Source organism: Vitis riparia, chromosome 12, assembly GCF_004353265.1.
Source record: "Vitis riparia cultivar Riparia Gloire de Montpellier isolate 1030 chromosome 12, EGFV_Vit.rip_1.0, whole genome shotgun sequence".
Taxonomy (NCBI): Eukaryota; Viridiplantae; Streptophyta; class Magnoliopsida; order Vitales; family Vitaceae; genus Vitis; species Vitis riparia.
The window spans coordinates 7,285,445-7,302,827 of record NC_048442.1 but is presented as its reverse complement, the minus strand read 5'-3'; the positions used below and the strand labels follow the sequence as shown (position 1 = coordinate 7,302,827).

The following is a 17,383-nucleotide window of genomic DNA, read 5'->3' as shown; positions in this document are numbered from 1 at the left end:
GGATGTGTATCCACTTCACATTGATACCACTATTGCTACAATGGATTCACAAGCATTTTCTTCCATAAATAAGTCATCCCCAATTATTTTACTCCTATTTAGTAAAGTATGATATTATTGTAATACATGGATTTATTAATAGTATATATTATCCAAAATGAATTTTTTTTTTTAAGTCAAAGCAGATTAGGCCATTGTATTATGCAAACAAATAAGAGCATAAAAATAGTGTTTTAAAAAGCGCATTTCAGTACTCTCTATGGCAGAATGACATAAATGGAGTGGAATTCAACTCTTAGGGGTGGAATTTACCTATGAATAAAGTTAAAGCATTATGTCATAGCAACCTAGATTAAAAAGTCTAAAGGAAGTGTTAAAATATAGCAAGTATTTATAACACCTACTATTGATTTGATCATATTGTTCCCTAAATAGTGAATTGCTCTAGAGAGTAGTTTTCTATATATATATATGGAGAGATAGAGAGCAAAGCACACTCATTTGATGAAAGCAATCTATAGAGTGTTTAAGATATAACTATATTGGAATTCTTGAAGATTATTTTCATTTCCTTCTATCTTGAACAACTTAATTCAAAATTGACTCTAATATATTTATATTACTTTCATAATAATTGTTTATTTATAGGTCTCATTTCTTTGGCTAAATATGCTTTAACCCTCATAGGTTTTAAATTTCATCAAAAACCTCACTTATTTTGAGTGAGATAGGAGATTAATGAAAAGCTAAAAGAGGTATTTGATGAAATTTTAAACTTATAGAGGTTAGGTGTATTTAGCCAAAATCTCAAGAGAGATTAATGAAATTAACTTCTCTTTCAATTATTCTTTATTCCCATTTATTCATACATTTTGTGGCATGTTGATTCATCTATTTTTTTTTTCTAGTCTTTGATACTATTTGATCATACCTTGAATTTATTTTTTTGCACCTTCAATAATTTTATTGAAAGTTGACTTCTATCACTTCATTATAGCCTAGTCCTATCTCTTTTAAATTTGGTTCAATTAATTCACAAGTCTATCTTATTTCATAGTAGTTAGTTCTATATATTTGAAGATTTATCCCATTGTTTATATGTTCATACATCAATCTTATTTATTTCTACTTTGCTCAATTTTATTGAAATTTGGCTCATTTAATTGTATGTATGTTTCATTTATTCCTATACGACTCATTTTTAGTCTAATTTCATTATATCTTGACATTTCAAGATTTTCAAGTGTCTTACTGATTTCTATGTGAGCATAAATAATTAGCCCTATTTTATCTTTTATTTAATTCACTTTTAAGGAATTAACATTTCTCTTATTAAATTTGTATTCAAATGCTCAAGCAATGGGTAATAGAATACTCTATCAAATTAATTATAAGAAAGTTTTTTTTTTTTTTTTTTTTAAAAAAATATATATATATATATATATATATATATATATATATATATATATATATATATTATTTATTCATACATATTATGTGAAAAATATATATTATGATTAATACATTGAAAAAGATTTTTTTTTTTTTAAATAAATTAAATGAAAATCAATTGAAGACAGAGCCAAGCTTACATAGTCTAAAGAAAAAAATAATAATTAGGGCTCTGTTTGGTAATTGTTTTCGAAAACAATTATGAAAAATAGCTTTTGATAATTGTTTTTGAAAATTAGTTCGTAAGGTTTTATAAAACAAAAGTCTGTTTAAAAACCTAAAATGTTTTAATCAATTTTTAATGTTTTTAAATATATTTTAAAAATAATTTTTATATGTATTATATTATTATACAATTATTTCTTAAAACAATTCTTAAAAAACAAGTGAAAATAGTTGAAATAAATTAAAAGATATTTTTTTAAAATATTATATTTTCTATTCTTGATAACAGAAAATATATAATTTTTTTTTTGTTCGTCAAAAACATGTTTTACCAATGTTTTAAAAACCGGACCGGACCGGCCGATCCGACCGATCAAACCGTCGACCGGTGACCTTTCCAATTCGGTCCAGCCTAATGAACCGTTTTATGGTCAAACCGGTATTGAACTGGTCAAACCATTGGTTGAACCGCCAAACCGGTCAAACTGTCCGGTTTTTTACGAACCGGCTAAGTTTTTTTTTTTTTTCCTATTCTACAAATATTTGTTACTATTAAGATGCCCATTAACGATTAAGCCCATTCCAAGTCCAATGCCCAATCCAATAAAAATATAGCTAATAAAACTTTCCCTTAGGCCCTGCCTTCAAGCCCAATTTACTGGCTTGCTTAACTTACAAAGTATGTTGCAAGGTATCTATTTATAGACCACTTGAAGCACATGGACTTCATGTGCTTCCGATGTGGGACTGGGAATAGTACTAACATGGCCTCTTTGAGGGCTGGACGCATGAGGGCTGGACTTTTGAACCATTGAGCATTGCAATGTTGTTAAAATATATATATATATATATATATATATATATATAATAAGACTTAAGATTAATGTTTTTATTTCAAATTTTTATCATATAAAATCTATAAAGAAATGTAAATATTTAAATTCCTGTTTATTTTTGTAATAATAATTATAAAAAATAATATAAACTAATTAATAGAATAATTTTAAAACAATAAAATACAAAAAAAAAAGATAAAATTAAATATTATAAATTTTTTCATCTTAAATATATCTTCATTCTTAAATATTACATATTTCTATTTAGTAAAATTTAAAATATTAAACTTTATCATTTAATTTAATATACCAAATATAAAAATCAAACATTATTAAAATTTATAATTTTATATATTTTTAATTTTTATAATTATTTTTAATTTTATATAATATATAAATTATATATTTATTACATCACCGGTTCAACCGGTTCGACCACCGGTCCGATCAGTGAACCGTGAACCGGTAATTTTTCCGGTTCGATGACCGGTTCGGTTCTGAAAACATTGTGTTTTACAGAATTTTTTTTTTTTTAAAGAAGAAAATATTGTTCTCGAAACTGTTTCCAAACATACCCTAACACTATGTTTTGTAATATATCCTAATGGGTGATTCTTTCTGTATCAGATTTTTCCTTCAATTAATTAAAGTAGGGAGAATTGTGTTTTGGGCCCAAATGGGCCCAAAAATTAACATTTGGTCCATAGATGTCACAAAATTAAGCCCAACACCCAAACAAAGTCTCAAAATTGATAAGAAGGATATACCATGCATAATTTGCCGAAAATGCCATTTGTTGGGTATTAAAAAAAAAAAAAAAAACTAAATCCACATTGGATTTCTCCATTTGTTTTCCCCAAATTGGACTCTGCATTAGGCTTTTTCACATTCTCGACTTCGTCCCTCGTTTCCTCCCAAAGAATGTCCTAATCCTCTGTGCCAATTTCGTTATCTCTCGATCTCATATTTCCCAGCCATATGATTTTAGGTGTCGACAGTGGAGTTTTTCATCTATTGATCCATTGTCGTCGACGATCACCATTGGATTTGGCCTTCGTGGCGAAGTAGTTGATAGTTGAGGTTAACAGGTTCAGCAATTTCATTTTATTCTTCATTTTGGCTATCCGGACTATTTGATTTCAGCCCAAATACATTGCCCTAATTTATCTCGCAATTTCAGTTTGCCATATATTGTTCCCTCATCGATCCCCATCAGTGGTGCCCTTCATGCTGAGCATTGTTGGATATTTAAGGTTAAGTGGGACTTTTTGGAGGTTGCTTGCTGTCTGAATTGAGGAGGGAGCTTCTCTTACCATCAGGTAAAGCAGTCCTTTTTTTCAAGCTTAAACCTCGTAACTGATGTTTTTTGGTTTAACTTATATTTTTTATGGGTTTTTTTTTTTTATTTAGCATTATGATTATCAACTCTTTATTTTGTGTGGATGACTTGATCTCTTGATAGCCATCTTTCATTGTGGGTTATGGTGTTTATAAGACATGGCTCACAGTTTGAAAGAGTGAGCATCTTCATGGGTTAATTGCAGCTACATGTCGTGGTATCAACAGTTTTTGTTTAGTTAATTATGTTTGTGTTCAATTTACATGATTGATAGCCTTAACATGAAAAACCAACTTCTTTTTATTAACCTGTGATGTCACCATGATTGACTTGTTTCTCCATCAATATAACAACCCGCGATTGGCATGAACGATAATGGTGATGATGAAGATGACATAAAAATATATTTTGATTTTGCCTAGATTTTACTTGGTTCACTGATGTTTGTTCGATTTAGCATTGCATATTCATTTTAGAAGTTTGTTTTATACGTGTATTTTAATTCTAATATATGATTAGTCAATGCAAATTGATTTTCCTTTTGCAGACATATTTTTCCTCCTTTGGTTCAAATCAAATCTGTTAGCATTATATTTACTTCCTCGTGTGGCAGTCTAGTTCAGTACAATAGTTCATTTGTTAACTTTCTTTGATAAAACCCAAGTTCTGGTCACCTATAGTATGAGATATTGTGAGCTACTTAGTATGTGTAGATAGATTATCATTTCCAACTTCATGAAATTTGTAGCTAACATGAATATAAATGGCAAATAAAGAAACAAATTAGTTCAAAGCTAGTTCAATGACCCTTAATTATATTAAATCAGACCAGCAACTAGGGATTCAATGCATAACAAATCAATTAAGGGATTTCTCATTGAAATCCAAAATGGTTTCCAACAATCATTCTAGTGCCCAAACACCTCCTTCCATGTTTACTATTCATTAATGCTGAATATCAAACGCATGCAAGTCAATATTATTTTCAGCATACAATTCAACCAGAACGAAATTCAGAGAAATTTGAAGCTGACTATTGAGCATGAGCCAAAACACTAACCACATAGCCATCATCTGTCCATTTATGAGTGTCAAAAGTAAGTGGGATGCTACCATTGGGATCTAGAAGGTCATAACACTCTACAAAAATAGAGAAATAGTCAACCAACTTGTTAAAAAATAGAATAAGTGAAGTAACAAAAGGAAAAGTCTATGTATAAATGATGACTGATAAACTAGACATGGAGACTAATAATAATGTCAACTTCAAAGAAAAAGCCCACATGGGAGGAAAGATCAACCCCATTTTCTATAATATGCATAATTGTTTATTCTATAATATGAAATTTGTGCTATGTTTGTATAGGTTGATGGATGCAACTAATAGGATATATTGTTACATTTTCATAGGAGGCAAACTTGTTTAAAAAAATGATGGGCAATAGGAATACGTGGGTGGAAGAAGCAAAGGTATTCACATATATAAAGGAATGCCATTTGAAGAATTCACCAAAAAAATCTTAGAGAAATTTGACATCTCCTTTGATGCGATGAAGATGCACTACACCCTCAAGTTCAACCCCAGAGTCATCCAAGATTTAGAAGATGAGGATGACTTGGATAATGTGGTTTCCCACTGTGATGACTTTGCAAATGTATACCTAGTAGACTTACCTTGTGTGGAAGCCATTGAAGCAAATGTACCGAATACACAATTGGCATTTGGGTAATGGACTTTAACATGAATGTCTATTTAAAATATTGTGAATATCAATTTTACGCATCATGTAGTCTAATTATGTTAATGTATGTAAATGCAGAGGTCCACCTACCACATTTCCTTCCTCTAATGCATCATGCGATGCAATTCCTAATACTATGATGCTATCCAGAGGTTTTGCATTGTGTTGTGTAGATAGTGAGTACACCCCTTTGGAATCGATTTGTTTTCGCCAGGCAATATTAGGATCGGGACATACATTTAAAAATGCTAAGGAGTTTCAGAACGCAATTTACCATATGTCATTAGGTGGAAGCTTTGAATACAAGTACAAGAAAAATTCCCCCACACATATGTCTGTAAAGTGTTCAGTTGAGGGTTGTCCTTGAAAGATAACAGCTCATGCTATAGAAGAAAAAGTCATCTTGCGAGTTCATACTTACCAAGTGAATCATAATCATATAGCTCAGGATGAGTGTTCATCTAAGGTCAAGGTTTCTTCAAAGAGAGACACAATTGTTGTTGAAGATGTGTTTAGAACCACTCCAAACTATCTTCCCCATCAAATTTGTAAGGATTTTGAACGTGATCATGGAGTTCAATTGACATATATCCAAGCATGACACCTTAAAGAGAAGGCAAACGAGCGCATATATGGAGCTCCACGTGAGTCCTACACGTTTGGCCCTTGGTTATGCCATAGGCTAAGGGAAATCAATCCCGACACTATTGGGGAGTACACTTGCCATGAAAGTCACTTCATGCAATTGTTCATTGCCCATGCATTTTCAATTCAAGGGTTCATCATGGGGTGTCGACCGGTATTGGCTATTGATTCTTACCACCTAAGCGGTCCATATAAGAGAGCTCTTTTGTCCGCCATTGCATATGATGCAGATGATGGAATGTTCCCTCTAGCCCTTGGTGTGGTCAATTTTGAAAATTATGAGGACTAGTATTGGTTTTTGGAGAAATTAAAGGGGGTCTTAGATGGTAAAGAAGTTGTTATTATATCAGATAGACATCAGGGAATCTTGCATAGTGTTTTTGAGTTGTTCGGGATAGGAAATCATGCATATTGTTATCGACATGTGAAGGAAAACTTTTCTAACTTCTTGAATAAGCAAAACATTAGAGGAAAAAAAAGGAAAGAAGATGCTTTGTTACTCTTGGACAGCATTGCGTGTGCTAGGTTGGATATAGACTACAACGAGGCATTCCAAAAACTTGTTAGCTTCAATGACAACCTAGCTAAATGGGTTGCAAAAAACAATCCCAAACATTAGGCAATGTCAAAGTTTCTTCAAAAGTGATGGGATAAAATGACAACTAACATTGCAAAGTCCTTCAATGCGTGGTTAAGAGATGAACGTCACCAAACAATTTATACGTTATTGTTAATGCACATGGATAAGCTTGTAGCCATGTTGGACACCCATGTGTGGTACAGAAAAGTGGAAGAGCGTGGTCAGACCAAAAATTGAAGAGCAACTAATGTCAAATATCATGACGTCTGGTCCGATTAGTGTGTTACCCTATTTGGGGGGGACGTTTAAGGTGTTTACTGGGGAGGTTTATTTGGTTGTCGATTTGAATCAACGTACGTATACTTGCATGACATGGCAAATGTCCGGCTTGCCATGTTCACATGTATGTGCTGTCATCTGCACACTAAGACACAACGTGTATGAGTATATTGACCCACGTTTTCATGTCTCCATGTAACATTTGATTTACTCGGGTCAGTTTCAACCATTACCAACACACAATATGCCCAAAGTTTGTGACGATGGGAGTTTACAAGATTGCGCAGGCAGCTTCTTTCCTGCTCTCCAACCTCCCCATGTGAGATGTCCTCCAAGAAGAACCCAACAAAGACGTATTGAGTCACAGTTTAGCCATAAGAGAGCAATTCATTGCTCTCGATGCAATGGAATAGGTCACAACCGGTCTAAATGTAATAATATGTTGTCGTGACATGTACATTTTTTGTGTTTGTATGATTCTCATATTTTGTATCATCCTATACATTCTATTGTAGGGTATATGGTACGGGGTTGTTGATTTTTGTTCTTATGTATTGGCCTCGTTATAGGCACGATGCACTATTTTGTTATTTTCATGATTTAGGGTTGCTTTGATTAACCAAATTAATTGAAAGTGCAATTTCAATGTGGTTTCTTTTCACTTGTTATTTCATTCAATCAGTGCAAATAAATGAGGATGACAGTTTATTATTAATTTATTCACATATTGGGTTTCACAATTCTTGTTTTTTCCAATCCAGACAGACTTCCCCTTTCCTTTTCTAAATTGCCTTATTGTTATTTATTTAATTTATTTTAACCTTATAAATCTGAATATGATATACCATTACCAAATTTATCCAACCAATTAATGGTACGAATGGTCAAATGACCTTTCTATTTATTATTAGCTTCTCTAGGTGACCGATAACTACTATAGCACCCATTTCAAGTTACAGGTTCTTTGAAGGTTCAAGCTTACAACAATAATTTCATTCTTCAATGGCCACTACGGAGGTAATGCATTCTTTCTTGTTTTTTAATTTTCATCACTTATTTCGGGGACTTGATATTTTAACCTACTTAAGACAGTTACTTGTTTTGGGTGTTAAAGATTCATTATTACATAAACATCCACTAGTAAATTATTCATCCACATTAATTTGTTTGTTAGTTCATTCAATTGTATTGCTTTTTTTACCATGTTTATGTATTCATATTGATTTTCTTATTTCTTTGTTGATTACTAAAATTCATGTGTAAGATGCTAATGATCTCCAACAATTTTTTTGCAGGCCACCAGATTGTTCACACGTTATTCATCTTCAAGATTCCTAAAACTATGCAATAGGCTCCCAATTGAGAAATTGGATGTGGTTCGAGACCTTCAATTTGGAGGTCTTCTCAACTTAAAATGCAAGGAGATACGACATAATATATGTCTATGACTAAACTACGGTCGGCAACCCATTCCTCTTTTCTCTCATTCCCTCATTTTCTCACTTCCCCATCACACTCGTTTTCATGTTTATTATTATTATTATTATTATTATTATCATTATTTCTTGTTTTTTCTTGATTTGATTTTAATAGTAATTGTTGTTGAAATTGGGCTTGTGCATTTATGTCTGTTTGTGGGCTTTATGTTTGGGCTTTGTTAATTAATATGAAATTTGGGTTAATTTATTATTGGTGAATTAATTGAAATTTGTTAATTTGGGTTTGTGGGATTAATTTAGGATATTTGGACCATATCAATTGCATATTGTTTATTTGGACTTGGGCTATTGTTAATTGGTTATTTGTTTAGGTTTATTGGATTGGGATTGAAATATTATTTCGCTTATTAATTGGTTATTTGTTTGAGCTTATTAGGTTAGGCTTGACATATTATTTCTTTTGGCCATGTGTAGATATTATTTCTTTTTGCCATATGTATTATTAATGTGGGCTTATTAGATTGGGTTTGAGATATTATTTCCTTTGGTCATGTGTATTATTAATGTGAGCTTGTTAATTGATGTGAATTTTGGGCCCACAAGTAGGTGAGATTTGTTGGATGATTTGAATATTTGATATGGGCTTGGCCAATTTGAACTATTTTATTTGAACATGGGACAATTGTGGTATATATTAAATTAGGCTTGGATTATGAAATATTAAATTTTGGCCTAATGAACTTTATTTTAATTTATCATGTTTTGGGTTTGATTAATTGAGCTTATATTTTGACTATTGATTTTGAAACTTTAGATAAAGGTCTATGATATGTGAGATACTTTTGTTGGGTTATATTTATTAATTTGAGCCCATTTTGAATTGGTGAAATTTATTGGAAATTTGAATTTGGGTTTGAATAGTTTTTTTGGACTCTACATGTTTTTGGATATTTATATTTGTGCTATTTTTGTCTGAGTACGAATTGATGACACATGAAGCTTGTTGTAAGTTAATTTGAGTACATATTTTATTTCCCGCTTTTACTTGGTTTTATTTTTATTAGTTCTTGTAAATATTTATTTGTTGCCTACAGAATTGAATATCGAACAAATTAAAAATTTTGTTTAAATAAGAAGAATAATTCAGTAAATATGTTTTAATAAAATAATAATTTAAAAATATTCTCCTTAATAAAGAAAGTATTTTTTTATTTATTTATAAAAATTTAGAAAAATCCAAAAGAATTGTTTTTATTAGAATTTAAAAAATTGTTTTTAATAAAATTGTCCAAAAATTTCTTTGAAAAATTGTCTAAAAATTGTTTTGTAAATAAAGTTGCCCCAAAATTAATTTTTAATAAAATTGTCCAATTTTTTTTTCTTTTTCCTTAATTAAAATGGGATTAAAAGCATTTTTTAGAAATAGAGGATTTAATTTTTTTTCTTCTTCTTTTTAATTAAAATTTCTTTTGCAAATAAAGTTGTATTTTTAAATAATTTGTATAAATCACTCTTTTTTTAAAAAAAAAAAAAATGAAAATGAATCAAAATATTTTTGTAAATAAAATTGTAAAAATTCATTCATTTTTTTTGTAAAAGCAAGTAAAATAATTTTTGTGCCCAAATTGAAATTTTTTAAAAATTCTTTTCATACAATAAGTGTAAATAACTTTTTTAAAAATTGAATACAAATGAAATTGAATAAATAAATTGAAACTTTTTTTTCTTGTAAATAGATAAATTGAAATCATTAATTCAAAATCATTTTTTATAAAATTCTTTGAAATTTCTTGAAAACCATTTTTTTTAATACCCATTTTTTTTAGTTCAATAAATCTTTTTTGCACAATTCTCTTGTTATTCATTTCATGTATTCTTATAATTAGATTTCATCATTATTTTTGTGTATATTGATTTTCATCATGACTTGTATATTGATTATTTTTCTTGGTATCCATAATTAATTAATTAATTGTCACAATTCCCTTGATTCATTTAGTAGAGGCCGTATGTATACGGGTTTAGAGGGGTGTTATAGCTCATCACGGACCTTCCCAATAAGTAATCTGACCCCCAAACCCAACTTTGGTTTTCTACAGACTTGTTTTTCCTTCGGGAGTCACACTTAAAGTTTTTCTTTCTTATTTTGTTTTTCCCTTTAAAAAAAAAATAAAATAAGTGGCGACTACAAGTATTTTTCTAAAAATAAATTTTTCACTAAACAAATAAAAAAATGAATAACGTCGTTGAGTGGGAATGCACGTGAAAATATGGGGTCCACACCCGTCCAATTTAATCTTTAAATGATTGAGAAACTATTTGAAATATCAATATCCATATGTATTTATTTTTCATGAATAAAGGTAATCATTTTCATATTAAAAGAAAAAAGAAATCATCTGCTATCAACTCTTTCCATAATCAAAGCTAAAAAATCTTTAATTCTAAATCGTCATCTCCATTCCAATCATCTTCCTTGTCTTTATTTTCTTTCTTACATGACTCAAAACAACTACCTCCTCATTCAAAAGGCTATAATTAGAATCTTTTGAATCTATATATTAATCTCTTCCATGCTTGGATGCCTTGTTCCACATTGATGAGATATTACTCTTTCCTATAGTTAATTTCTTAAATTCATACCAACGCATCAAATAGTTTGAGACCATTAATGTGTTATTAAGGCATCGTGCTTGTAAAAAATAAGATACATATTGTCTAATAATTAATTAAATTTCTATCAATTTTTATCTCAAATGGAGGGTTTCCCCTACTAGTGATTCAATTGAACAAATTCGTATAAAACTTCTTATGTTTATTTATTCCAGTCAAACAAATTCAATAGGTTTTGTAGATTTTTAAGCATATGGTTGATTTTATCATTAGTCCAGCTCCCCATAGGAAAATATCCAATTGTGTATTCATTGATCAATGAGATTGACATACAACTAAATCCATGCCCTTGTAAACGTCTTCACTAAATAAGAAAGAGAGAACACATTTCCTAGTTTGAAAAGTCAAATTGCTTAACAAATTATTTGACCATTGAAATAAAGCAGATGATAAGTTAATTGGAGCCTACAATGCATCTTTCCCTTTCATCACTTTGCTGTCCATCATGTCTTGAATAAAATGGCCTAAAGAAAAGTGTGAGGATCCGCCATCTATCATGACTTTTCTACTTATTTTTTCATTTTCTTTCCTCTTCTTCCTCACTTCACTATTAATATTCATTAGGTTCCTTAATCCATTTTCAATCTCATGAGCACTTACAACATAATCACGATCCTTATTGTAATCTATTTTAATTTCTACCGCCAACCCCAAATCTTTCACCATTTGAAATGCGTTGATTTGTTGTTCTGCATATATTGGCCAAGTGGCTACTGGAACACCATACCACATGCTTTCTAGCAAAGAATTCCACCCACAATGAGATACAAATCCTCCAACAGCTGAGTGGGCTAAAACCGCTATTTGTGGAGCCCATCCAATCACCTTTCCAATTCTAGCCGTCCGATGTAAAAATCCTTCTGGTAGAACTTCCTCAATATTTTCATGGTCGCTTGGAATCATTTTACCCTTTGGGGGAGGTTGGCGAAGGGACCACAAGAAGCGATGCCCACTGTGCTCTAACGCATGTGCTATCTCCTTGATTTGATCCGCACCAAAGCTTCCCATGCTCCCGAAGCACAGGAAAACCACGGACGATGGAGGCTGATCATCAAGCCAATTCATGATGGCACTAGCATCTTGTTGACCCCCACCAGATCCCATTCGGGTGTTGAGTATGGGTCCAACGGGATACACCTCGGGTACTGTACTGCCAGAAAGTGATTGAATGGCATGTGATTCAAGCTCAATAAACGTATTTACCAGAATACCCTTGACTTCTCTGAATCTCCTCGTGTGATACAGAAGCATCTCAGCCCCTCCGCTTTCCTTGTCAAACATCCCAGCAGGGAAGACCTTACCCGGAATTGAGTTAACAAAAGTCGGAACATCCAAATCAGCATCCGAGTCCTTGAACTCATTAATATCCAAGCCCTCATAATCATGGAGGAACTGAACATGTAACAGGAAGCCAAGAACAGCAGCGCCGGAAGGGAAGAAGAGATAGGAAGGCACCCCAAACTCATCGGCCACGTCAATCATGTGGGTGCAGAACATATCAATAACGAACCCAGAGAGCCGAACCGAGTTGGAGCGAGTGAGCTCGTGGACGGCGTCTCGGACGAGTGGTATGTGAACTTTGAGGAATTCAGAGAAGAAGTGACCAGACGGGGTCGTTTCGGAGCTGACCTCTACAGGAGGAAGTGTGACGAAACGTATGGAATCAGAGTCCGTGTCCATACCATCAGTGGACCCAAACGGAAACTTCATGATGAAAATCGTGATTGAGAATCGGGGGTCTCGCTTAGTAATCAGCTTTGCAATCTCCAGTGCAGACGCAAGGTGGCCGATGACAGGAAATGGGATGAAGACCAGCTCAGTTTGCTCCATCACCAACTAGCAGTTACTGCAAAGACAGAAAAAAGGGATGTTTCGAGGGCTTTGCGGTGGCGTCACGCTCTTATACTAGTGGCTGGATAGTATTGGAGGGCAAAGGAACCGATGTCAAGTCTTAGCTCGTTCAATGTATTTTCTTTATTGTTTTTGTATGATTTGTGGTTGGCGTTGGTTGAAGATTGAGGCAAAATGGGTGGTTCCAATATGCTACACCTTTCACGTAAAGTTCTTGGAGATATTTGGGTCAAAATTTGTAAATCCAACCTCTATATTGGTTTAAAGCTCCGTAAATAAAAATTTAAAAGGAATAAAAACATCTTAATTTAAAAAAAATAAAAAAATGCTTTAGCATATATGAATGATATTTTTATTTAAAAAATATTATCATTTTCGATATTTAAAAAAATAAAGAGAATTGTTTGAATTAGAGATTTTTTTAATTATTTTAATCAAATATCTCCAATTTTCTTTTTTGTTTTTATAATGATTTTTCATTAACCAAACAAAATAAGTAAGAAATATTATCTTGATATTAGAAACATATTTCGGGGCAATACTCACAGTTTTTTATACATAAATAGGATATATTAAATTAGTAAATTTTAAATCTATTCAAATTGATTCTATTATCATATAGGTTGATTATTGGGATTTAATTATTACTTTTGATCAACGAGAAATTATACAAGTCATAATTCAAAATATATTCAATCACACAAGAATATAAAAAATATTCAAAAAAACTCTTACAAAAATTGTCTCCGCCAATTTAGATACAAAAACTTAAACACGATATTAAAAATCCACTAAATATAAAAGAATGTACACATTTTACCTAACCCCAAATACTTCTTTTTATAAATGTTATATCAATCAACACTTATGCATATTCATCATATCTACAATGCAATATTTTTCTATGCTCCTTAATTAGTGGATCTGCTCAAACCCATATTATGGCTATGGAGATCAAATTTTCGAACTTTGCTTTTCATCCTAATTGAAAGGACTCTCAAGATTTACTTTTCAGACTTGATTTTGACTTTTTGAAGCATAGGAACAAGGAAAAATAACGGTTATCTTGTGGATTTTCTTAGGGGTTTTTTTTATTTCATACCCAAAATGAATTTTTCAAATCCTTTTCATACCTAAACCTTGGTTTTTTTTTTTTTTTAGTTTTATCATATTTTAAAACTTAATCTAGAAAAAAGAAGAATTTTCAATCATCAATTTTCCAAAAAAAAAAAATAAATCTAGACAAAAACACCTAAAACACTTAAGTTACTAGTAAATTATTAATTTTACAACACCATTGTACCATTTTTAATTTCAGACTCAAAACATAATTATATTTTGAGCTTCAAATTTTGTGTCTTCAACTTGAATATGTTAGTATAATACTCATTGTAGTGAAAGTAGTCTTGATTTAATAATCTTAGGAGTAAAATTGTCACTCCATTGTAATACACTAACAAAGTTAATACCATATAAAAATAAATTTAGAAACATATTTTATATAAAAAAAAAATAGTTCAAATTTTGGAAAAGTCTATAGCAATAAATTAATATGAATTAAAATTCAAATTTGGACCCTTTCAATTGTCCAATAAAATTTTCGTATTAAATGAAAGGACAACTATATGAAACCAGATTACAAACAAGGAGACCAAGGTATTAAATAATGGGACCAAAGTATAAAGCAATAACATTAATAAGGTACAATGCAATGGGACCACATTAGAGATACTGAGTAATGAGATCAAATTCTAGGTTGAATATTGACACAAAAAGTACGTGTGTGGACCCCGCATTTTCGCTCAATGCGTTCCTACTCGATTGCGAAACTTGTTTTTTTTATTTATTTGCTGAAAATTTTATTTTTTTGAAAAAGACCTAGAGTCACTGCTTATTTATGTTTTATTTTTAAAGGGAAAAACAAAATAAGAAAAAAAAAAAAACCCTAAGTGTGACTTTAGAAGGAAAAATAGGTCGGTGAAAAATCGAGTTCGAGTTCAAGGGTCAGGTTACCTATTAAGAAGGTACGGTGGTGAACCGTAACACTCCTTTAAGCCCTATAATAAGGTTTCTACTAAATAAGGTGAAACAAGTGTGACAATTGATAAGGAAATCAATGGATATGAATGAAATAATAAAATAATAAAACAAATCGAGCATGAGAATAAGCAAAGTGGGAGTGAGAGAGTACCTTGACAACAAATAATAGTGCACTATCATGGAAACAAGGTTAGCTCAAGTATAAAATTATCACATGCATATCAAAGAGCAAGACAAAGACCAAACGATATTCATTAAGCATAGCAGTTGACAATCGGAAGATATCATATGTAGGGCCCCTACCAAAGCCTAATTGATTTTGTTTGAATTAATCCCACAAATTCCAGTGTTTTAGAATTATGAGAATTGTCTTCATGCTTATTAAAAATCAAGGAAAGCATTTTAAAATCAAGGAAAATTTGTGAAAGTGCTTATTTGAAAGGAAATGTAGCAAGTTTATTTAAAACGAGATTTTTAGTGACTTAAAATCCTAATAAATGATGAAAAATGGTAGAATTAAAAAATATATATTTGAAAATTGTAGTCAAATTAAAATTATTTGAAAAACTAAAATTTGAAAATTAAGTCTCGAAAATTATTTGAAAATTGAAGTTTTGAAAATTAAATTTAAGAATTAGAATTTTTGGAAAATTTATTTGAAGATGACATTTTAAAAATTAAATTTGGAATCTAAGAATTTTTGGAAAATTTATTTGAAGATGACATTTTAAAAATTAAATTTGGAATTTTGAAAATTTTGGAAAATTTGAAAAATGGTATTTTAAAGATTAAATTTGGAAATTGGAATTCTTGGAAATTTTGGAAATTTTGAGAATTGGAGTTTTGAAAATTAAATTTAGGAAATGGAACTTTGGAAATTAAATTTAAGAATTGGAATTTTGAAAATTAAATTTGAAAGAAATTGGAATTTTGAAAATTATTTGAGAATTGGGATTTTGGAAATTAGATTTAAAAACCTAAGATTTGAATATTAATATTTGAAAACGTGAATTGGGAATTGAGAAAGAGATGAGGGCATTTAAAGAAAATAAAAAAGAAAATTGGCCCATCAAATGCTAATGGTATATGCAGTGGCTTCATATATTTTATAATAAGTTGTGTACAATCAAATTATACTTTATTGACTTTATTTTTTTCTTTTGCTTCATTTGATCCAACCTTGTCTCTTATTATACTAATGTTGTGGATACCACGAATTTGTGTAAGCTGAATGATGCATTGGCCCACAATGCTCGTAGCCCCACTCTGCACAATAGCATCATTTGGACTTAGATTGGCAAAGTCTTCAACCATTCTTAGTGCGGTCAAAGGATTAATAATAACAGTAGCTGCATATTCCACTCCTCCAAGGGAACTTCCCTCACCTGCTCACACAACGCTTCACCTCCGCCTCCGGTAAAGGCTTACAGTCCATCAATTATCAGTTTGTTTTTCATAGGCAAGTGAAAAAAAAGAAGCAAAAGACAAAGAAAAATGGGTCTCCCCGAATCCGAATATGCTTACCGTTTTGAATTAAAATAGGAAAAGCATAAAAAAAATAAAAAATAAAAATCAATTGCCACTTTTTGGTTGTTTCAGCGTGAAACTGAAGTTGAATAATGGAGGTGAAAGCTGAAAACCGAGAGGTAGCCATTTGGGCTATGAAAATGATTTATATATTGGATTGGTTTGAGGGTTGGCCATTTAAACCATGCACTGTGAACTTTTGCACCTTTCTCTTTGGCAGCTTGAGCCAACCAACTTACAAAATGACAAAAAATGAAACAATGATTCCATGAGTTGTGTGTGTGCAGGTGGGTAAGAGTTGAAGGCAGAGCATGCGCTCTTGCAGGCCACCACCCGCCTGTTGTCTTGAGATCTCACTTGGAAACCCACCGGACACATGGTGTTGAGGAGGTTGAGGTTGGAAAGATGAGATGTGGGGATAAATTCGGCTGGTGATACACACAACACTATGCACTCGGAACACCCACCGAAAATAGAGAAGAATAACAAGAAAAAAGAGCATCCAAAAAAAGGAAAAACATAACTGCACCAGTGTTTACCTAAGAGCTCCTCCAAAAAAATCCAGATATCCTCCCTAGTTGCTACCCGTTTTCTTATCCTATGCTTAGCTCATTCCCCTCTTGCTTCCCTAGAAAAATCCGTAGACCCTCACCCCCCCAGGTGCCCTAAGAACCCACTCTCCAGATTTTTTCTTTCCTATCCTTCCGAAACTGAAAATCACCTCTACTCTTCCTTTGTTTTTCTCCCTAGATATCACATTTCCTCTCACCCATTCCAGTAGTCCCTATCCACTTAGCCAGTACCCCAACCACCAC

General features: G+C 31.6%; 1 protein-coding gene across 1 annotated transcript; it reads right to left on the bottom strand.

Annotated features, from left to right (window-relative positions):
• Positions 1 to 11,426: 11,426 nt before the first annotated feature.
• Positions 11,427 to 13,040, bottom strand: LOC117926306 (anthocyanidin 3-O-glucosyltransferase 2-like). The gene has a single exon (XM_034845395.1). The coding sequence runs from the start codon at positions 12,978 to 12,980 to the stop codon at positions 11,556 to 11,558; it is 1,425 nt and encodes a 474-aa protein (XP_034701286.1). The 5' UTR covers positions 12,981 to 13,040; the 3' UTR covers positions 11,427 to 11,555.
• Between the last annotated feature and the right edge of the window lie 4,343 nt (positions 13,041 to 17,383).